The sequence below is a fragment of the Eulemur rufifrons genome, chromosome 3, assembly GCF_041146395.1.
Source record: "Eulemur rufifrons isolate Redbay chromosome 3, OSU_ERuf_1, whole genome shotgun sequence".
Taxonomy (NCBI): Eukaryota; Metazoa; Chordata; class Mammalia; order Primates; family Lemuridae; genus Eulemur; species Eulemur rufifrons.
The window spans coordinates 77,294,188-77,319,357 of record NC_090985.1 but is presented as its reverse complement, the minus strand read 5'-3'; the positions used below and the strand labels follow the sequence as shown (position 1 = coordinate 77,319,357).

The following is a 25,170-nucleotide window of genomic DNA, read 5'->3' as shown; positions in this document are numbered from 1 at the left end:
GTTTAAAGATGAGTAAACTATTTCTTGACAGTTTTCAATTAGATAAAAGATTTTAATAGATGAGCCCATATTTTAAAATGTATTTTAATGTTATGTGTTATAACTGCTCAACTAGTCTACCATATAAAATGTGTATTTATTATGAAAACATAGATGCAAAAAAGAACATTTTTCCTCTACTTATTTTTTTGTACTGATGATTTATTTTTTGTTCTCTTTTTTTTTTTTCCTTCCTCAAATTTAATTCAAAGCCAGGAGAAAATTGAAATTTATCATGTACTAGCAGACCTTTTTCTTAAAATTCTTTACTAAATTCAGACAAGTCTGTCTAGGTGGTTATAAGGAAACAGGAGTTTTTGCTTTTCAGATGTTATTACTTATGTTATACATCTCAAATGACTTCATAAAAACTTCTGATTTTTAGTGTACATTTCAAGTATTATGTTATTAATCTGTTTCTGTTTTTATCTATTTTAGATTATATCCAATGTCCATATTGCCAGAGGAGATTCAATGAAAATGCAGCTGATAGACATATAAATTTCTGTAAGGAACAGGCAGCACGTATTAGTAATAAAGGCAAATTTTCTACTGATACCAAAGGAAAACCGACTTCTCGGACACAGGTGATGTGCTCAATTTTGGTTATTTCTACAAATAAATGAGAAAATGGCTCTTTCAAATGTATAGTTTTGTGCTTTTGCTTTATAGGACATTAAACTACAGTTGTCTCACCTGCTTTATATATATATATAAATAAATAAAATAAAACCTTATTATAGGTTATCTTGTTGAGTGGAAGAGCTTGGTACATAGTTTTTGTATTTTTCTGATGTTTGTTAGGAATATTTTCTCCCATTCTGTGACTTGGCTTTTCATTTTCTTTAAAGGTGCCTTTTGTAGAGGATAAGTTTTAAAATTCAATCAAGTCTAATTTATTAATTTTTCTTTTATAATACATGCTTTTTGTATTAAGAATTTTCTATTTTGTATTAAAGAAATCTTTGCCTATATCAAGGTTGCAAAGATTTTTTTCTCTGATGTTTTCTAGAGATTTATAGTTTTAGTTCTTATATCTATAAATGATTTCAAGCTGATATTTGTGTATAGTGTAATACTATGTAAGAAGCAATTGTTAATTTTTTTATATGTGAATATTCTATTGTTTCAGCACCATTTGTTGAAAAGATTTTAAATTGCAAATAAATTGTCTAGGCATCTTGGTTGAAAATCAGTTAAATATATATGCATGGGTTTATTTCAGGACATACTGTTCTGTTCCATTGATTTATAATGTCTGTCCTTTAATCAATACCAAACTATTGCTATACTGAATATTGTACCTTAAGTCTTAAAATCAGGTAATCTAAATTTTCCAACTTGAATTCCTTTTAAAAATTGCTTTGGCTATTCTAGGTTTATATTTATAGATAAATTTTACAATTGATTTATAAAATTCTACAAAAAATGACTGCTAGTATTAGATTGAGTTTATATTACATCCATAAATCAATTTGAGGAGAATTGTCATTTTAACAATGTTGAATGGTCCAAATCATGAACTTGTTATATTTTCTACTTATTTGGGTGTTCTTTAATGTATGTTAACGATGTTTTATTGTTTTTAGTATATAGGTCATATACTTATTGTGTTAAATCTTTCCCTGAGTATATCATATATTTGGATGCTCTTGTGAGTGGAATTACATTTTATTTCATTTTCAATTGTTTATGGCTTGTTTAGACTGACATTTATAAAACTGGGTTTTTATATATCCATCTTGCACCATTTTTAGTTTTTAGTTGAACGGTTGGTCTAAATAGTCCATTCTACCATTTAATCAAATGGATGCCGTAAACTTAGTTCTTTAAATTTTTTACAATTTCAGTAAATAGTCTTTGTAAGTATAAATATTTTACTAAGGAAATTTGTTAGATTTGTGATCAGTGTAAAAATACACACAAAAACTCTAACAAATATTATAATATGTACATGAATTTAATTGCATAAAAGTAAGGCAGTTTAGTTCTGATTATTAAAATGGATTTATATAGAATTGTTGATTGATAGAGTCATCCTGAAAGTCTTTATAATACCAATAGACTTTCAACTAGATGTTGTGGAATGGACAAAATGCAGCTCAGAAGGAAAGAAGTAAGATTATTTCGGTCAGCAGAGCAGCAAGATACTGAGAGGCAGATGATTATGTTTTAAACAAGAGGCATTCAGTAAGAACACTAACGTGACTAGTTCTTGTTGAAAGTAATGGGAAATATTATAGGATATAAAGATAAGATTGGTCTAGGTTCTGAATATCTCAGAGAACCCAACAATAAAATTATTTTTAGTAAAACAGTGGAAAGACTTCATGTATAGAGGGGAGAAGCAAAGCACCTTTTGAAAGAAATATTCTGCCTTTTTCTAAGTATTTGTAGGCCATTAAGTGAATAATAATTTCTACTGTGTGGATAAAAATCTTTAGTCTCCAGTATGTGCTGTTACTAGAGCTGTTTTTGCCCATACCCTGCCTAAAGACTTGACCTCTCCATGTGTAATAGGCCACACCAGCACCCTCTGTTTATGCTAATCATTTTGTTCCTTTTTGGTTGTTGGCAGCACAGTTAGAGCATGTCACTAGTCCTTGATCCTAATCTAATTTTATTGACTATTTTTAGTAGATATACCCTTTGGTAGTTTGACAAGTTTTTGTTAGGTCTTTTTTCCCTATTGCTATTAATTATAAAGTCTTTCCTAATGTCTTCATTGGTTTTTTAGTGGGAGAGAATGATATTAACTAGATGCCCTTTTAAAGCAGAAACATGTCTAAGGTTTTAAAGAAACAGTATCTTTATACAGTTTATACTTCTCCCAAAGTCTTCTAGTCATTGTTCATTTGAAAGACATTTACTGAAAGGTTTTGGTTTTCTATTTGTCAAATGCTTAAGAGATTTCAGTTTCTGGCATAATAGTGCAAAATGTGTATGCCACTTTTTTTGTGACCCTTTATCAAGATTTAATTTTTTTAAAGTTCACATACTGAATTTGAATGGTTAAAATTGGTTTTAGCCAGCTGTGCTTGGTAATAGTGCATCTTAAATTTTATACTGATTATTGGTTATAAAATATGATTTGATTTTGAAAATTGGGTTTAAAATCTGTTTTTCACATAACATTCTAAGCAATCTAAATACTGTATTAGGCTAAATCGCAAGCACACATGCAAGTATAGTCACGTTATAGTTGAAGCATTAGGTTGGCACTAAAGTGGCATGAGTTTTAAATTCCTGTGTTAAGTTGGGGCAAATTCATTTCTTTCTATTGGAGCAAATAATCGATAAGATATTTTTGTATTCAGGGAACTGAGCAAAATTGGGTTCAAAAAGAGGTAGTAAAATTAAATTAATAGTAATATCCATCTAGAGAGTAGAGAAAAAAGATAAGCCGAAATATCCAATCTTATGTCAGCCTGTACTCCATTCAACTGACATTCTCTGGTGAGGATAGTGAAGTCAGAATTAGCTCGCTCTTTTCACATTGGAGAAATGCAAAGGCAGCTATAGTAAAACTTGTCCAGACTAGTATGTAATTTTATGAATTTTTATCAGTAGGAAATATGGCTGAATTCTAAATATGACCACACTCAGGAATAGGTAAAAATCTTGACCTTTAAAGGTGTACCACCAAGTGAGCATCATTAGGTGTTTCTAAGTTTTTCTAATGTTTGTTTGGTGTTTAAAATCTTACCATTGAGGAAATTTTTTCCATTAGACTGTTTATTTTTTATTTGTGTGTGTATGTGTCAATTGGGAAAAGTAGCTCTGAGTTTAACTTTTAGTACACCAGTTTTGAGAAGGAGCATATTTTGGGAAACCTCTCTCTGAGGTGACATATTTTAATCAGTACTTTCTCAATTTAGGTAATTGGGTAGCTAATAAAAAGACTGTTCATTTAAGGGGATGTGAGCTTGTTTTGTTTTTTTTTTTCAATTTTTTTATTGTGGTATAATACACGTAACATAAAATTTGCCATCTTAACCATTTTTGATTATGCAATTCAGTGGTATTAAATACATTAATAATGTTCCATAACCTTCACCACCATCCATTTCCATAACTCTTTTCATCTTGTAAAACTGAAATTCTATATTAAGCGAATGTTAGCTTTTGAACTATTAGTTTATAATCCATAATTAAAAATCATGTTGATAAAATATTTTATTTTCATTATTTTAGTATAAGCCGCCTGCACTTAAAAAGTCAAATTCTCCTGGAACCACATCTTCAGGTTCTTCACGATTACCACAACCGAGTGGCACTGGCAAGACTGTTGTAGGTAATGAAATTCATGAAATAACTTGATTTGTTTTTAAAATGAAGATGGTGGTCTGTTTGGACTATTAAAATAGATTTATAATTAAGAAGGGATGTGAAGGATAAATAATTATTTCTAGGTAAAAATAAAGTAACTTTCAATAGCTTCTAATGTTGATATTTTATTTTTTTAGCTTTAATGTCTTTCCCTGATACTATTGATGTATTATCTGTTCAGAATAGTCGACCGAGTTCTTTTCTTGATCTTTGACCATAGCATTTTCCCTTCCTTTTTACACCTTTCTGCACTTGACAGTTGTTCTTGATAGACAAATATTTAGTGGTCTGAAGAAGATATTGGCCAATGAAGCATACCTTTGTCTGTATGTAAATTATAAGAGAGAAATTTAGAAATTACAAATGAAAGATGGTATATATTCCCAGCAAATGTCATTTTTTTAAAAAAAATTTTTCTTCATTGATAACTTTTGACTTAGACGCCTAAAGAATATTACTAAAGCATTGTTTTCTTTGTCAGATGATCTGTTTTATGTGATTTTTCTTTTTCATAGTATTGTTAAAACTAATACCTTTTTTATTATAAGGTGTGCCTTCAGGTAAAGTGTCCTCAGTTAGCAGCTCTTTGGGAAACAAACTTCAGACCTTATCTCCCTCTCATAAAGGGATAGCAGCCCCTCAGGCAGGGTAAGTCTACAATGAATTTAATTTATTAGTGATATGTATTTAAATGATACTAAGGTTTTATTTTGTTTAGGTAATTGGGTTTTTCATTGAACTTAATTTTCTAAGTGAGCATATTACTGGTCAGGAGCATACTCATTGTTTCTGAGGATCTAAATTATTATAAACATTTTGGAAACAATATGGTGGTATTTATCAAGAGCCTTAAAATATTTATATTTTTGAATGAATAATTTTACTTCTGGGAATCGAGTCTAAGGAAATAATTTGAAATATGAAAGGGTTTTATAGTAACTATGATTTGCTAAGCACTATGTATCAGGCACTGTGTTAGACATTTTGCATATATTTTATTAAAACCACCCATGACCATAGAATAATAGGATCAGAGAAACAAAATAATTTGCTTGAAACCACATAGCTATTATTAACATAGCTATTAAAAGTTAGAAACAGAATATAAATTGGGGTCTTTTTGGCTCCGAATATTCTACTCTTTTCACATGTTTTTATTATAACCTAAAAAAGAAAAAGTAAAATCACCTAAATGTCTAGCTTTGTTTGAAGAATAAATTATGAAAATCTATACAGGACTATTTTGCAACCATAAAATGTATATAAATTTTAATAAGATGATTCTGTAACAAGAGAAAGATATAGATGCAAAACTTCATGTATAGGATGATAAGATGATAGAAGCTATAAAAATATGTGTAGACAGAAAAGATAAAATATCCTGAAATATGAATAGTGGTGTGATTCTTTTCTCTTCATTTAATACCTTTTTTTTTTTTTTTTTTGTTGAGACAGAGTCTCACTTTGTTGCCCAGGCTAGAGTGAGTGCCATGGCGTCAGCTTAGCTCACAGCAACCTCAGACTCCTCGGCTTAAGCGATCCTACTGCCTCAGCCTCCCGAGTAGCTTGGACTACAGGCATGCGCCACTATGCCCGACTAATTTTTTCTATACAGATTTTTTTTAGTTGTCCATATAATGTCTTTCTATTTTTAGTAGAGACGGGGTCTCGCTCTTGCTCAGACTGGTCTCGAACTCCTGACCTCGAGCGATCCACCCGCCTCGGCCTCCCAGAGTGTTAGGATTACAGGCGTGAGCCACCGCCCCCAGCCTAATACCTTTTTATACTTTCTATCTTTCTACAGTTTTATACACAAGACTTTTAATGAAGTAGCATAATTAAACTTTTAATAGTATATTTTAATATGAGAAAAGTTAGTAATACTAGAGATTTTAATATAAAGCCACCAATTTTTGGAAATTCACTTTCTCTTCCGTTTTGATAAATCAGAAAATGAAGGAATTGCCACAGGACCATTAGAATGAAGGATTACGTCTATATCTTTGTATATACTGATACAGTTGATAAAGCAAATATAGCTCATGTTACGTCACGTATAGGTTTTCTGTGACTCACATTCACTTTGGTTTTTATGTGGGAAATATATACAAGGGTATCTGTCATATGAGAGTAACTACCAAAGCTTCTCAATTCAGACTACATAGAAAAAGCAAGACCTAAAAGGAGTTTAAAGTAATTATCATTCAAAGGAAAAAATGAACTAGCAAGATCTGATGGGTTAAATGTTTTTTCTTATTATTGTGCCTCCAGAAAGAAGAGATCTGTAAGAAAGAGACAAGTTATCAATAGATTAAGTAGTTGAAAAGTGAAAGATTCACATATTCCAGGGGTAACAAACTGATTTGATTTTTTTTCTTCTCTAGAGTCGACTCAAATTGGATAGTTAAGTGAACTATAGGTATAGCCATACGTGCTTTAATTTTAGAAAGCCTTTTAGCCATTTACCAGGAAGAATTGCCTTCCATGCTAGGTTATAATGTGTGTTGTTAGTGTTGTTTATAGTTTTATTTACAGTTGATTATGAATTAAAAGCTGCTATTTTTCATACCTCTCCTATCATACTGGTGATTTTATCAGTTGGCAATATTAAGTTGTACTGACACACTTTATTCTTAGATAGGGCATATGAAGCTGGCTGGTATAATGAAAAGGAGTGCTGACCTGGGAGTTAGAAGACCAGGCTTGTATATTCTGTGGTGCTACTAAATATGTATATGACTTACATGATTTTGGGCATCTCTCTCTCTGTCTCACGTTGAAAACATTCTGTCCCACTGCTTAGATGTTGAAAACTGATCTAAGAACATCTGACCATCATATATATGATCCCTATGGGAAAATATGCTTTTACTAAGTCAGCGATTTTGAGCACAATAATTTTGTGAGGTGTGCACTGCTTATAATACCTTTAAGATTAAAAATTTTTGGTTGTCCTACATCATGTAAAACTGTCAATCATATTTGTTCAAATTCTGATTGTCCATTCTGTGTAAGATCCTTACATGTTAAAAGAGGTTTTCGAACTATTTGTGTTTGCTTCTGGCCAAAATATTACTATGCTAGCTGGAACATTACTATATTACTGTATTAAATTGGAACCATTCTCTGTCTCTCTGGTTATCAGTTAAAATAAATAAAAAAATACATAAATAAGAAAGAGAGAAGGAAAGAAAGAAGAACCATCCACGGCTGTTTAGTGGCCGAGTTTGTTCCTTTTGTTTTTTTAGAATTATTGAAGTGATGATTTGTTTGTTTCCCTTGCTAGATTGTAAGCTTCATGATGGCAGAGACCACGTCTGCCTTGCTTCCAGACGTAACTATAAAATCTAGCAGAATGCCTCGCATATAGGCCCACAATTAAATTTTGGTTAATAAATGAAAAAAAAAATTAAGTCCTCCTCATCTGTAAACCTGTTGGCAGGTCATAAAATTGTGGTCCTGGTACAAGTGAAAGAATTACTTGAAGTTTGTATGGCAATTATTATTTCAGTTTATACAGATGATTCAAGATTGAGTAAAGGTGTAGTTAAGACATCTGGTTAGCTGTAACATTCAAGAAATTTCTCAGCTTCTGCTGAGATTAGTAAATGACATGTCAGTGACTTGCGATTATTTAAAGCCTGGTGTACTAATATATAATCTTTATTGTGGTCCACATTAATTTGGCATACCAGTGATCTGTAATATATTAGAGTCATGTCACAGAAAAATTTCTTTTTACACTTGGAAAAATTCTTATGTTTGGTAGTTAACTTCTAGACAACCTGTGGGTTAACTTTAACAGATTTTTTTTAAAGCAAAATATATCCCAGTGGAAAAATTTTCCCTTCTTCTAAAAGATGATTGTCTTTATTTCTAGGAAATTTTAGAAGTATAATGAAACACAGAGCTTTTAAATAAATATTGCCCCATTTCAATTGTGTCATAGAGTTTACACAATTGTACCCTGAGAACTGTGTTTTCTTAACAGTTTATTTACCAGTTAAATGGATATTTAGCTATAATTTTCAGTAGCTAAAATATTAGATTTCAGAGATTTACTTCTGTTCAGTAACTATGAAAAACATAAGTTCAATTTGGAGATCAACTGTAATAGATATGATAAAATTAGAAGAACATAATTCATATGCAGAGCATTTTTTTTAACTAAGTGAATTTGGTTTTTCACAAGTTCTTACATTCAAAATGTTAAGAAGTTGGGAGGTGGGGAAGTGGATGGGTGTATGCCTACTCAATGAGTGCATTGCGCACCGTTTGGGGAATGGTAACGCTTGAAGGTGCTGACTCGGGAAGGGGGGGTGGGGAAGGGAGGGATATATACCTACATGATGGGTGCAACGCGTACTATCTGGGGAACAGACACGCCTGGAGCTCTGACTTGGGGGGGAAAGGCTGTACATGGGCAACGTATGTAACCTGCAATTCTGTATCCCCCATAACAATAAGATGAAATAAAAAAAAAAAAAAAAAGAAACTCAAAATGTTGCCCAGGTACTGCACCACTTTCCCTTATAAAAAAAAAAATATATATATATATAATAATATAAATTATATAAACATTTACATAAAATGTAATTGGTATTATATATTATAGAAAAAATATACAAATTTAATTTATGTAAGTTAGATTTTAAATTTTTAAATTAAACTTATACCATTTACTAAAAAAAAAAAATGTTAAGAAGTAAACATCTTTAGTTTTTAAGTACATTTTTATATGAGTGGGAACATGTTTTTCTCATAAGCTGATATATTGATTTGTGGGAATTTAGTATGTGTGGAGCATTATTTAAATTTTTACGAACATTTTTATCATTTATTATCAATCTAGAAATGCCTAAAACAACCTAGAATTGCAGAGCTTAGCTTATGTGGATAACAATGATAGAAGCCATTGGATTCGGGAGCTAACTTTGCCATGGAATTTGAGATACTAAATTACCTGTGCAGGATTGATGAATTTAGGATCAAAAGTAGAGGCATGACCCATTTCAAAACTTTGAATGCCTCAGAGCATCATTACTACAGGATCTACCAAGATACGAAATATCATCTGGTAAATTTTTTTCCCAGTATTATTTCAGAAATCATCTTTTTATTATATCTCAATCTATGCTTGCTATAGTCTTACAAAATACTTTATAAGCCAGACTTACTTCCTAAGTGAATTCATTCTCTTGATATCAACAGTAAACAACGACCTTTCCTAGGTTGAAGTTTATTTCAAATCAGGAATAGGTTGATATCATTGCCAAATATTTCTTAAAATGCTCATTCAGCTATGAGTATTTTGAAAGCCTGCAAAAGTGTTATATATATAAAATTTTGATCATTGAGATTTATAGATTTTGGTTTTGATACATAGTCTAATAGTAACAAATTTTGGCAGAACATAAATTTAAGTGATTTTAGCCTAAGAACAGTGTTACTAATTCATAGCCTAAGGAACATTTGAATTATATGTGTGGCTGTGTATATATATAAACATACATAAATTGAGTTGAATTTTATAATATAAGTATATGGTGTAAGTCATCATTGGAACATTTCCTTTAATTAGGTTTTTAAAGTGTGAAAATATTGGCAATTCTGTCATGTGTGTAACATATGTAATATTTCCATTAGGTAATTACCTTTAGATTTTTATTAGATTTTACACATCTCCTTTATCAAATTGAAGTTTTTTATATCACATGTAAGATTTGAGCACTTATTGTATTAGAAGAATTGGTTTTTAAAATAGAGTTTAAAATTTTCTAAATTTTAATTTCAGTAACTTTTTTTTCTGAGAAAGAAAATAAGATCTTTCTTTTAGTCCTTATTCCCCAAACCATGGATGCTTTTTGTAAGGTAACCACTGTTTAGAACAAAAATGCTCTGATAAATTGTTTAAGGGTTTAAAGAAAAATCTGATTAAAATTCCAAATAATTGAATTTTTAGTCTTTTACAAATTAAAAACAAATTTTCAAATGTTTTAGAAATTATGTTTAATATATTTATATAATGAAGGCAGTTTTTTTTTTTATTTCAGCATATTATGGGGGTACAAAAGTTTGGTTAGTACTTGGATAGGAGAAGGCAGTTTTTAAAAATTTTAAAACCTAATGTTAACACTACCATCTGCAAAGTCTTAATATCAACTTTTATAACAAAATGCCTGCTATGTGTAGGCTACTGAAAGGACATAAAAATGAATAAGATGTGTGTGTCCTTGTAGACCCTTATAATCCAGAGAGATCAACAAATTCTTTTAGACACTAAGCTCCATAAGAGCAAGCATTAAGTATTTTATAATATGAGCATATCACATAGTATATTGCAGAAGGTAGCACAGTGCCTGACACATAGTAGGTGCTCAGGGTTTATAGAAAAAGTGAATGAGTGAAGAATTGAGAGAGCAAGCAAATATCTCTTTAAATAGACTTTTAAAGTTAACAAGCAGTGATGTGTTATTCCATAGTCATTTAAAATATTAGTAGTTTCCTTGTTTCCTAATTTTCCCTATTCCCTACTATGAAAGGATGTTGGTTGGTGATAGTCTATATGATTCAATTATTTGTTGATTTATTAATAAAACAGCGAACTATCCTACAAACCTGCAGTTTGACCTATTATCCTCTAGGTGGAGATCCTTTATAATTTTGGTTTAAAAAAAATAAAAGTATCTAGAGAGAGAGAGAGAGAAAGAACGAACTTCAGATGGCATAAAGTCCGTGAACATTTTACATGTGAATTTTATAATTTCCGTTCATGTTTTTTCACATAGGGTCAAGTTTTACTTTTCTCTAGATAAATTTTAGAAATTAAATGATTCTTTGTTAGAAAACCAGATGGGGTTATAAAGTCAGATGGGATATACATTGTTCAATTCCTTATTTCATATTTGGGATTTTAAAATGCTGGAAAATCATAATAATAATTAAAAAAGAAAATTTTTGTGAATTCAGGGAAGGGGCAAAGTTACATTATTTGTGAGTAACAGCTTTCAATTTACTTGTGGCTTCATGAATTTGCTTTGAAACAATTTTCCTTCCTAAGTTTCTTTATTGATTGCATTGCTCCACTGTGTATAAATGTGGCATTGTTTCCATGTACAGAGTAGACTACATAGTCAGAATTTTCCAATCTAATAATGGACATTGGATGAACTCTCTGAGGATTCTTTTGGACATTAGTTCTTACCCTGGCAGTCAGATAATTAAGGACTTGGGAGTAGATTTCTGATGACCAGAATAATGTCTTAAAAAAATTCTTTATATAGAGAAACAAACAGTAGCAATCTCCTTATGGGTACACCTTTATATATTTTAATAGTAAGATGGACAAGTTAGGCCCTCCACTTCGAACTGGAAGACATGTGCAAAGGTTGTATGACAGTGATACAAAATCAGACAGTGCCATCAAAAGACATGAGTTATTACCCATTTACAAGTAAGTATTTGTAACTCGGTTGCTATTTTTTGAGATATTTCCTTAAAGGCTTTATATAATGGAATACGATAACTTTTACTTTCCTATACTTAAAAAAAAATCTTAGTTTAATCATTTTTAAGCCAAAATGAGCTAAATAATCTTCTAGGTTTTAAATCATTTTGATTTAAACATTTTATTGTGAACATTTTATTGTCCTAAATAAAACTCTTTATATCATACATTTTATTCCATTAAATATGAAAATTTTTAGGGGGTTTACTTTTTTTGGGGGGGGGACAGAGTCTTACTCTGTTGCCCAGGCTAGAGTGCCGTGGCATTAGCATAGCTCACAGCAACTTCAAACTCCTGGGCTCAAGCAATCCTTCTGCCTCAGCCTCCCGAGTAGCTGGGACTGCAGGCATGTGCCACCATGCCCGGCTAATTTTAGGGGGTTTAAATTGTAGTCACATTTGTTAGTTGTTTTTTATGTTTTTAGAAGTAATTAGTTTTTTAATAGTTCAAAAGAAGAGTTTGAGCAAAACTGCCTATACATCATATATTGTTAGATTCTCTTTTAGTTAAGCAGGTTATCAATTTATTATAAAAAGCCAGAAAAAATATCTTAGAAAACATTCAACTAGGGATCCTTAGGCTTTTTGTTAGATAATGGTTGTAAATTCCACAAAACACAGGTAAAGGATATGACACTGCCAGATACTCCTCTCTGGATTCTGGCCTTCCCTACTGAGAAGAGAGTGTGGCCGTGGAGGTCATTTTGAAACTCTACTGGTTTACTTCAAGGTTTACTAATTTGTGCCTTGTAGTCTAGCCCTCATTTTAAGTGATGAAATTAGGGCCCCAAATTAATTTACTTATTAAAAAGTTGAAAACTATATTATTAAATAGAGTTCACTTATTAATTTAAAAACTAATGCCTATTACAACAATGTGCTTACTATACATGGATGAAAAGAAATAATAAATTTAACTAGATGAATAATAGGGGAGAAAGTCTTTAAGAAGGGAGAAAGATGGGAGAAGTCTTTTAAGATACTAGCAGCAGTCATGTTTTATTTTTAAGTAATTAGTGATAGATCCTAAAAGGAAGGACTTTGTCCCCTGAGCCATTTTTCTTTGTACTACTACTGCTAAAGCAGATCTCTGTACCTTCTGAAGCAGATCTCAAAGAAAGAGTGACTAGCAGTAAGATAAAGTCTAATTCCAAAGTTACATTTCCTTTTACTATTTGTTTGAACCATAGCAGGCAGATTCTACAGATAGGCTAAGAGTAAGTCTTTTTAGATTCTGGCCAGGAAGAAAAATGTACTGATGATGTGAGACTGAGGCAACATATTTTAAGTACTAATCAAGACAGACAGCTCTTCACAATCTCTTGAATGGTTCTTGACATTTAGGTTCCACCTCTTAGAAGATACTGCTAAAAATAAATGAATGATAGTGATTAATGTTGATAACATCTTATGTTTTGCTCTAAATGTAAACATTTTGAACAATTTAAAATTCTTGATATGATGCAGTTATGTGTATATATTCATGATTATATTTGTGTCATCTGTACAGCTCAGGTACTTTTTATATGAAGGTGATGGGACTTCTTAAAGACTGTTCTAGAGCTCCCCCCCACCCACGTGTCCTTCCTATTCAAATGCCATTCTTTGACAATGATTTTTTAGTGATTGAATTTCTACAAAGGCACTATAGTAGTTTTACAAGACCCCCAGAAAGGCTACACAAAAGTAGAGTAGTGTAAACCTCATGGATAGACTTGGAGAGACCATTTGAAGAGGTCCAGGGCATTCCATTCATGTACCACGGTGATTCTTTGCTTGTTAAAGTTTAGAAATAATTTAAAGAAGTAACTACTCAAAACAACCTCTCTTTGAATGACAGCATTGCATATTGAATGTGAGATTTGTAATACAAATCAGTTGAGTTCAAGTTTAAGTACTACTCTGGCCACATAATAGCTTTGCAATTTACATAATCTCTCTGAACATGTATTTCTTCAACTTTAAAATGGGAATAATATCTTCTGAAAGATTTGGGGGAAGTTATATAAAATGAAGTATGTGTAGTGCCTGGCTTCATATTTGGCATGTAGTGGGTGTTTGAAAAATAGTAGATGTTGTTATTATCTGCATATATTTTGGAAGCAGCTATTTAAAATTTAACATACTCTCTCCTACTTTGCCATATAAGTAGAGTAAGAAGAATTTCAGCCAAAAGTTTAAGAACTTCTAATCTGAAGGTATTTTTAAAAATATTCTACTTGTTCATATAACACAATGTTGCTTACCTGTGAAATGAAAAGATTTAACTAAATCTCTAAAGTGGGGTGGGGAACTAATGCTTTACTGAACATCTAAACCCTAGCTCTGCACCATATGAGCAGCATCACCTTTGGTAAGTTACTTAAGGGCTTTTTACCTTAGTTGCCTCATCTGTAAAATGGAATTATTAATCCTGTCTATTTCTAAGGATTAAATATATTTATGAATGCAAAATAATAAGAAATGTATTTGACACATAGTAAGCACTATCATATAGAAGTGTTAACTTCTAGTAGCAACAGCAGTAGTAGTAGTATTGTTATCATCAACTACACTAAATGTTTACATAAATTGTTATTTATATATCCTAACCTTTTTGTAAGACAAAGATCATTTTTTAAATGAGGGAACTCAAACTTAGACTCACTTATCACAAAGCTGGTCAGTAGCTGATGGAATTTAAATCTAGATTCATCTGAATCCTAAGAACTATATTTTTAGTGTTAAATCATCATTTAGCTTTCTAAGCTTTCTTTGATTCCTGAAGTTTCAAAATGGGGATTCAGGAATGATCCAACCAAAAGTCCCCTTGATACCAGATAGCCCAAACTGTGTAGTTGGTCAAATTAAATCTTTAAAGGGAAAATTATATTAACCCATTTATTTTAGTTGCTGTATCCAAGAACTTTCATAAATTGAATATTATCCTTTAAAGTAACTATTTAATGATTCATTTTTTTGACCACAACCTGTATGCTTAGAATAATAAAACTTATGTTTTATTATTACTTGTGTAATATTAAAATATTATTTAACAATTTATTCCTAAGCCTTTAAAAGAATACATCTGTGTTTTGAGGGAACTATAAATTTAGACTTAAAAAAAAACTTGAAGTCTTCAGAAGGATTAACTTATAAATTTCATGTAAAGCATATGTATATATATTTTCATTGATTTTACATACTATCAGGATAGTGTTAGTAAATGCAAAAATCCTTTGGTTTATCCTTAGCATTAACTACTCTTTGTTTTCAGATTTAAAATAATTATTTGGACTTTAATCTTTTGAACTTCTCTGCAGCTTCTAATTATTTTTCTAAACATGCAAATAGGCAATTTGAGAATTGTTATTATTCAATACTTTTTAATTATTCCATCTCTTTCTCTCTTCTAGAACTAACATCAAATCTCGAAATTCCACACCACCCAGTCTGGCAAGAAATCCTAGTACATCAAGTGTGCTTACAAACAAAAGAAAAACATATAGTGAGAGCTACATAGCCAGGTATGTTTAGCTCTGCTATCCTAATAATTAAAATAAAATATGAATGTACATGGTTTTCCAAGGATCATGTACAAAGGTAGGTAACAAGCTATTCATTGAAAACCTGATTTTTCCTTTGCCATATATATGATTTAATCTGGCTTTTAAGTTGTACACTAGAGAAATAGTTTGGGCATAAATAGTATTTTCCTATCCCTTGTTATTATTATTGTAGTAAATGTTCAAAGACAATTTGTTGAGTTCCACTGGATTCGTTTGGGCTTTTGGCGTATTAATTTTAACTGCAACATGGTTATTTTTACCTGTACAAATGGAATAATAGACCCGTTGAACCACTGATATTATAATGTTCAGCAACATTTTAATATTTAAGTCTGTCCTCTGAAGTGATTATTTAGATAGTTCCCTTTCTAATCTGTCATGATATTTACTCAACTTTGGCATTCACTGTTTTTAGACATACAATGAACTCATCTCAATTATAAATAATTTGGTTTTCATATGTATATCCTAACTTATTCCAGAAAGTTTTAAGGCACGGTACATAAATCCATGAAGTACAACTTGAAAAGCAAAGACAATAAAATCTTACAAACAGCCAGAGAAAAAATAGCATTACTTAGATAATGTGAAGATTACCTATACAGTACAGAGCTCACTTGTGACACTAGGAGCCAAAAGACAATAGAATAAGCATGTTGAGAGTATGGAGGGAGAGTAACTGCAGATCTTGGATTGTGTACCAGCTATACCAGCAGTTCTCAAACTGTAATGTGCATCAGAGTCACCTGGAGGGACAATGAAAACAAACCCACCCCAAGATTTCTGATTCACTAGGTCAGGAGTAGGTCACAATATTTTGCATTTATAGCAAATGCTCAGATGATGCTGATCCTACCAGATAGAAGATAGCATTTTGTGAATCACTGACTTAAATTATTCCAAAAATGAGAGTGAAATAAAAATATTTTCAGAGAAAAATATTGAGAAAATTAATGATTAATTAATTAATGATTAATGATCTGTAGACCCCATTAAAGGAACATCCAAAGGCTGAATCTTAGGAAAGAGAAAAGTGACCAGAGGAGGAGGAAGAATTTTAAAAGGAGGAATATGAGCAAAGAAATTGGTAATCTCTAAATTAATACTGAGTGTATGAAATAATAAAGATAAAGCAGAATTAATGAAATAAAAAGATAATAAAAAGCACAAATTCATAGAAAAATATAACTTACTAAAAGTGATTTCAAATGAACTAGAAAACTAAACAAACTTATCATAGTTAAAGAAATTGAATCCATAAATAACTACTCCTGTCTCCGCAAAGTATATGTGTGCACATGCATATAAAGTAATGTAATGATGGTTTTCATGGTCAGTTATACCAAAATTTTTCAGGGGAGAGCAGTAAGAAATAACAGTCATCAACTTCTTTCAAAAGATTAGTAAAATCTTGATACCCCGACTAATAAGAGGGAGTAAAATTATAATTAATCACATGTATGAACTTGTAAAATATATGAGAAAAATCTCTAAGAGTTACAGCAAACCCAATCCATAAGCTTATGAAATTCATGAAACTTTAGATTTATCCCAGAAAATAAGATTGATATAACATTAGGAAATCTATTAATATAATTCATCACTAATTAAAGAATTAAAAAATGCTGGTCATTTCAAGAGGGTATAGAAAAGATATTCAGTAAGATTCATCATCTCTTCTTAAGTGCAAAAGCTTTTAAAAAATTAAGAATGGAAGGGAATGTCATTAAACTGACAAAATATATTTGCTGCAACATATTAATACATCAGTGTTCTTACTTAATGGTGACATATAACAAATGTTTTCTATAAAAGCAGAAATAATACAAAAATGTCAGCTATAATCATTGATTGCTATTTTATGAGGATCTAGCAAATGTAGGACAATAAAAAATTAAAATTACAAGATTTGGAAATAAAGGCACAAAACTATTTTTACAGATAATATGCTTATATATATGTACATAAAACTTCCCCAAAAAGACAAATTGTTGAGTAAATAATAATGAAGTCTTAGTAAATTTTCTGGATATTAAGTCAATATAATGAAAGTTATTACAGTCTGTTTCTCAACAATAAACAGAAAATGCAGTTTTTGGAAAGATCTACACACAAACACATAAACATGCAAATTTAAGGTACATAGGAATTAGTTTAAAAGCAAAGCAAGAACTTTAATTTTGATGGAAGAAATTACAAAACGTTCAAGACATTGAAGAAAATCTAAATAAGGATAACAGGAATACCTCGTTTTATTGTGCTGTGCTTCACATATATTGTATTTTTTACAAATCGAAGATTTGTGGCAAGCCTGTCTCGAGTAAGTCTATAATACCATTTTTCCGACAGCATATGCTTACTTTGTGTCTTTGTGTCACATTTTGGTAATTCTTGCAATACTACAAACTTTTTATTATTATACCTGTTAAGGTGATTTGTGATCAGTGACCTTTGATGTTACTATTGTCGTTGTTTTGGGTCACCACAAACCAATGCCTATACAAGACATCAAACTTAATTGATAGATGTTGTGTGTGTGCTGACTGTTCCACTGACCAGCCGTTACACCATCTCCCCCACTTTCCTCTGGCCTCCCTATTTCCTGAGATACAGTAATATTGAAATTGGGACAATTAATAACCCTACGATGGCCTCTATGTGTTCAAGTGAAAGGAGGAGTCACACCTCTCTCACTTTCAATCGAAAACTAAAAGTGATTAAGCATAGTGAGGATGGCATGTCAAAAGCTGAGATAGGCTGAAAGCTGGGTCTCTTGCACTAAACAGATTTTCAAATCTCATTATCTAAGAAATATATTTTGTGCCCCTATACCTGTCAAACATTGCGATTCTTCTGATCCATCTGGGCAAAGTAAATTAAAAACCTTTTGGAAGGGATTCACCATTCTTGATGCCATTTAGAATATTTGTGATTCATGAGAGAAGGTCAAAATATCAACATTAACAGGCGGTTAGAAGAAGTCGACTCCATCCCTCATTGATGACTTCGAGAGATTCAAGCCTTTATTGGACCAAATAACTGCAGATGTGATGGAAATAGCAAGAGCACTAGAATTAGAAGTGGAGCCTTAAGATGTGATTGAATTGCTGCAATCTTAGGAAAAAATTTGAATGAATGAGGAGTTCCTTCTTATGCGTGAGCAAAAAAAGTGATTTCTTGAAATGGAATCTACTCCTGGTGAAGGTGCTGTGAACATGGTTGAAATGACAACTGAGGATTTAGAATATTACGTAAACTTAGTTGATAAAGCAGTGGCAGGTTGTGAGAGGATTGACTCCAATTTTGGAAGAAGTTCTGAGGGTAAAATGCTATCAAGCAGCATTGTATGCTACAGAAAAATCTTTTGTGAAAGGAAGAGTAAATCTGTGCAGCAAACTTCACTGTTGTCTTATTTGAAGAAATTGCCATAACTACCCCAGCCTTTAGCAGCCACCACTCTGATCAGTCAGCATCCAACATCGTAATTAATTAGTTGTGGTAATTAAGACAGTATGATGTTGATTTAAGGATAGACAAATACCTGATATAACAATCTATTGTTGAATAACAGTAGAGCTGAAGGAAGCAGTTAAAAGAAGACCCTAGCCCCACAAATAACTGGAAATGTGCCACATTTCAAGAGATAGTGATGCACATTTAGGAAGTAGGGAGTGCTGGGACTATTGAACATGTGTACATGGAGAAAAACTTTATATTTGCCTCATATCAAATATAGAAAAATCAGTTACATGTAAATTAAAGGCCTATATATGGAAAGGAAAGCTATATTCACATTTTAGATTAACATATAAGGAAGTCTCATTATCATCTAAGTTAGGAAAGGATTTCTTGAATAACTTACTAAACACAAATAAAATAACAAAATATTGATATATTCGATCCTATTGCACTGAGAAATTAGTGCTGCCAAAGACTCCAGGGAAAAAATGATAGAGCATAACAGGTTGAGGGTATACTTACTACATACATAAACTAACAAATTATTTTCCGGGATTTGTGGGGAATTTCTACAATAAAATTTTTTAAATGAACTGATACCTAGGTATTTTATTTGTAGCTATTATAAATGTGATTACTTTCTTGGTTTCTTTTTCAGATTGCTAGCTATTGGCATATAGAAATATTATTGATTTTGTATGTTGATTTTGTATCCTGTAACTTTACTGAATTTATCAGTTCTAATAGTTTTTTTGGAGTCTTTAGATTTCTCTAAGATAATATTGTCTGCAAACAAAGATAATTTAACTACTTCCTTTCCAATTTAAATGCCCTTTATTTTTTTCTCTTACCTGATTGCTCCAGCTAGAACTTCCAGTACTATGTTGAATAACAGTGGTGAAAGTAGGTATCTTTGTCTTGTTCCAGATCTTAGAGGAAAGGCTTTCAGTTTTTCTCTATTCAATATGATACACTGTTGGTGGGAATGTAAATTATTGCAACTACTATGGAGAACAGTATAGAGGCTCATCAAGAAACTAAAAATAGAACTACCATATGACCCAGCAATCCCACTGCTGGGCATATATCCAAAAGAAAGGAAATCAGTATATTGAAAATTTATCTGCACTCTCATGATTATTGTAGCACTATTCACAATGACCAAGATTTGGTGTCCATCAATAGATAAAGAAATTGTGGTACATATATATAATGGTATATTATGTGTCCATAAAAAAGAATGAAATTCTGTTGTTTGCAACAACATATGGAACTGGATAACATTATGGTAAGTGAAATAAGTCAAGCACAGAAAGACAAATCTCACATGTCCGCACACATATGTGGGAGCTATATATTAAAAACAATTGATCTCAGGGAGACAGAGAATAGAATGATGGTTACCAGAGGCTGGGAGGGATAGTAGGGAGGGGAGATGAAGTGGGATGGTTAATGGGTTCAAAAATACAGTTAGATAGAATGAACAATATTTGATAGCATGACAAAGTGATTATAATCAACAGTAAATTAGAGTATACTTTAAAATAACTAAAACAGTGGAATTGGAATGTTCTTAACACAAAGAAATGATAAATGCCTGAGGTGACAGATACCCCAATTTCTCTGATTTTATTAATTCAAATTGTATGCCTGTATCAAAATATCACATGTACCCATAATAATTAAAAATTTAAAAAATGAACCCATACAGTAGAAAATAGCTTTGGATTTTGGTGGGGGTGAGGGATAGGGAACATTTAATACACAGTAGGAATCCAAATGGTAAAAAGCAAAAGAAAAACCAACATATGAAAAGATGTAGATGTTCAGCTTCACAAACAATGAGAAAAATATATATTAAATCCGTGGTAGACTCCCATTTCACTCAGATTAGCAAAAATGAAAAAAACTCTTGACAATACATACAATATTGAGAAACCTCATATGCTACCAGTAAGATTAATTTACACATTTGCCAATCACTATGTAGAGACATTTGGCAATATCTAGTTAAGTTGAAGTTTTGATATTTTGTTAAATATTTGTATGAGGGTTGATTTCCTTAAATATGCATACTGCAGTGTTGAAGTGATCTTTTAATCTTTTGAAGTAGTTCTTATATATTTCATTGTCAATAAAACTGGTTTATTTTCCCCTGGCACTCTTTCTTGATCGGGGTTATGTCATCTAATTCATTAGTCTTTTCTTTGTGGTTTAAAGGAATTATGCTGATGCTATAAATTTGCTCTCAATATCTAAGAGTATGTTTCTTTTTCTTTTATTTTTTTCAGCCACCACAACAGAAGGGAATATGTTTCTTAATGCAGGAGATTGTAGTAGTTCCACAACCTCTCTCTAGTGGAGCAGATAATAAAGAAGTAATATAAAATACTGACATTTTGTCTTATTTTTATCTCTATGACTTTTAGATTCCCCAGTGGCTTTTACTAGAAAGTCTAGTGATTTTTTTATCACCCCTAAACTCCTTGTGTGAAAGAAACACCCAAATTGGGAAATACCTAGAATTCTTCAAGAACTACCTATGTGGAAAAAATAACTTTTTTCCTGATAATGTCATTCTTAAAATCCCTCCTGCAATTAAGAGTTCCCTTTATGGTGACTTTAAAGTGAATATCATGTTCTCAGAAGAATACATGCCAGGAGGGAATGTAAAGATGTTCTTACTGGAATCAAATAGCAGTTCCTCTAATTAATGTTTCATCAGTAGAATATGAATTTTTTCAATGTCTGGCTTCTATGATGAAACCAGTTATAATAATCTCAAGCATTTTGCTCTAAACTTTTGTTATAGTGTATACTTCTTCTAGCGTGTAATTTACCTTTCTTACTCTGTTTTGTTAATAAATCCCACCTTGCCAGGGTATGCAAAGGAGCTTGTTAAGTATTCATTGCATTAAAGTAATTTAATATAATTGGATAATAATATTAAAGTTAATAAATACAAAACTATCACCCCATAATCCTGTGACCAGGGAGAGAGAATTGGAACCAGAAGATCTCCATATTTCCTCAGGGCTGGGTTCCAGTTTTGTCTTTATAGATAGTTTTGCAGAAAGGACATTGTAAATTTTCACTCTGTTCCCAGGATAGTAAATACCACAAAGAACAGATGGGAAGCATGGCTGCTTCTGGTCATGATAAATTCTCCTAATGGGGTCAAATATAATGTTAAAACATTTGGAATTATAGTAACAGGGATTCCTTTTTTATTTGAACTAGAAGAATATTAAAAATGAGATTAAGCAAGCTTTTAGTTATACTTTTTATGTCCCGTTTCTCAAGGGTTATGCGTTGAAACTACTGATGTGAACTTTGTTTTTCCATTCTTTCTGTACTTCTTCAGACCAGATGGAGACTATGCATCTTCACTTAATGGTGGAAATATTAAAAACACTGAAGGAAATTCATCTGGACACTTACCAAAGTTCTGCCATGAGTGTGGGACTAAATACCCTGTAGAATGGGCCAAGTTCTGCTGTGAATGTGGCATTCGAAGAATGATTCTGTGAACAGAATCCCAAAAGAAAAAGAGCCGAGTTCAGAGTTTTATGGTTATTGCTGCTTGGACAGCTAGAGCACTTCCACTAGTTATTTTCTGCTAAAAATATTCAAAATACCTTTTTCAGTAATTTTTGGAGCATAATCTTTTGGCTATGTAATGTGTGTGTGTATATATATGTGTACATATACTGTATATAATAAATACCTGATACTCCTCCCTGACTGTGCCCTTCAAGGAAATATTCATTTATCTGTCAGAAATAAATGGAATGATAAATGGAATCATTAATTTAGGTATTAATTATACTTTTCTGTTGTTTTAAAGCACATTAAGTATACTTCCACAAACTCTCATACTCTAGTGCTTAGTCCTTCAAGCTTTAGGATAATCATAACTTTGAACAAAAATTTGAGTAAATATTTCTATTATTGTGCCTGTCTTCAGGTACTATCATAGTAGATGGATGCTGGGAAATTTGTAAATGAAAAGAATGGTTTTAGTTACAATTGGGTATGAGAGGTCATTTTCCTGTTGAGCTCTTCAAAACTTGTTTTATAAATCCTCAAAAATAAGAGAGAAAAAGACCCCTATTATACAATTTAAAGATCTTTGCTCATTCTGTGAAAATGTAATTATGCCATTTCCTTTTGAGAAACATACGCATAAGACTAAAAACACAAATATATCCTATTTATAATGAAATGATTTCTTTTTACCTCTGTATATTAGTTGAACATGTATTCTTTCTACTTCCAATTGTGTTTTCAGATTTCACTTTTTTTCCTCATAACCTATCTGAAGAGTAGTTTTAATTAACTAGTTCATTTTTTGTAGTATTTGAAAATGTAAATTATTTAACATAAGATGGCCAAAATCCCTTGCAAAATCTTATGTGTTTTAAAAATTTAACTTTTTGTATCTGAATTTAGCAGAAATTATTTTAATGCATTTTAAAACAAACCACCTCACCTAATAAATAGTAGTTGTGGTAATTATTAGTGCAGAGCATGCAGGTAAAAAATATTTGAATTTTAGTTTGTTGAAGTAGTTAAATGTAGTTATGAGCAGGTTAAGAGAATATCTAACTTTCTTACTCAATTTCTTCTTTAGTGTTTAATGTTGAAACACCATTCACGTCACAATAAAAAAACCACTGATAATGTATAGTTTTAATGCATAGCTGACTTATGTAATTAAACACACATAAAAATTTAATTATTTTTTTCTCTTTAACTTGATCAACATACATCTTTTAATCATTGTCACCTTCAGTGTAACAGTAGTTAGTAGTAGATCTCCTTGACGGCTTGTGCAGCCATATTCAGTAGTTCCGTAGTGTTTTCTTTCAGTTGCACCTGAGAGAGCTTTGATCTTATTATAAAAGTAGAAGCAAAACTTTTAGATTCTATGTAATTTTTAGCTTTTTGTTTTTGATTATGATCACCTATAAGAATCAATGTAAAGATTTTTGGCTTAGAATTTCTCTGACATGTATTTATTTAGCTTTTTATTGTTATTTTTTGTTTGGTCTGGGGATATAAATTTAGCGGTAGTAGGAACTATCATTGTATTTATAGTTTCTTTACTGATTTTTTATTAGTTTTTTCCCCAGTTATCTTTATTCAGTCATATTGATGAAAAAAAAATAGTTCAACTAGAATAAACTGTAGCAAATTTAGAAGACTAATGTACATATTAAATATCCATTTTAATAACTTCTTTCCTAATTGTTATAAATCATAAGAAGAACTTTAAACTCTTGTTTTATCTAGGACTGAGCACTATTTTCTTTCAAATATTTTCTAAGACCACATAACTTTTTGTCTGCTCAAGGAAGGGGTAGATAAATGAGTTTAAATTAAATAATTGGCACATATTTGTTTCTCACTGAATTTTACAATAGCAAATAAATGTTGTATACCACATGGAAATGAGATGGTAAGAAATCATCCAATTCCAGAGCTCGGAGATTATTACAAACAGTAGGTAAAATATATTTATGACTTATGAAACGTGACAATGTATTTAAAATATATTGCATATTTTATTTTCACGTTGATTTGTTGTGCAATAGTTCAGTTTTTAAATCTTCCTATGCATCATTATTTTATTTTTATTTATTTTCACAAATATTCAGTGTTGGTAGAATAAAAAATGATTGTAACCTTAAATTAAAAATGTAAAAATTGCTTAAATATTCTGAAAGTTATTAGCTTGAAAAAGTAAGATTATTGTGGCTACTTATTGTTTCTTGTCCATTATATGTTTTTTTTATTGCAAATGACATCTTCACTTTTGAAGCTATTCAATAAAGACATGAAGCATAAAAGTACTAGTTGGTATTCATTGATGTCTTATCTTTTAGCCAGACATAGATAGAAAGATAGAAACCTATTGAAATATAAAGAAAGCATGCAACATCAAAAATATAGATTTTTTAAAATGAGAGTTATATTTTTATTATACCATCAACTTTTAAAAAAATGTATCATCTTTTTGGATTGAAGTGTTTCATGACTTCAAAGTATTATAAATATGTTTTCATTAAAGTTTTTTAAGGCATTGAAACATTTTCTTCATGGCCAATAAAATTTAGCAATTGAAAACATTAGTGATGTCAAGTTTAATAGGAAACATGGATATTTCTAGTTAAGTACTATATGGTTTAATGGCTATTTGCGATGAATATTTAATGATTTAGATCATCTCCATACTTAGAACTTTAAAAAGGAGTTATCTAGTGAAAATATGATCAGATTAGACATG

General features: G+C 31.1%; 1 protein-coding gene across 1 annotated transcript in view; it reads left to right on the top strand.

Annotated features, from left to right (window-relative positions):
• The window catches only part of ZC2HC1A (zinc finger C2HC-type containing 1A), a 40,340-nt gene extending 17,929 nt beyond the window's left edge, over positions 1 to 22,411 (top strand). The window contains exons 5-10 of the mRNA XM_069466332.1: positions 478 to 644; positions 4,234 to 4,333; positions 4,917 to 5,016; positions 11,705 to 11,821; positions 15,270 to 15,380; positions 22,246 to 22,411. Coding sequence (XP_069322433.1) covers positions 478 to 644; positions 4,234 to 4,333; positions 4,917 to 5,016; positions 11,705 to 11,821; positions 15,270 to 15,380; positions 22,246 to 22,411 — 761 coding nt within the window. The remainder of the gene's footprint in view (positions 1 to 477; positions 645 to 4,233; positions 4,334 to 4,916; positions 5,017 to 11,704; positions 11,822 to 15,269; positions 15,381 to 22,245) is intronic.
• The last annotated feature ends 2,759 nt before the right edge of the window (positions 22,412 to 25,170 follow it).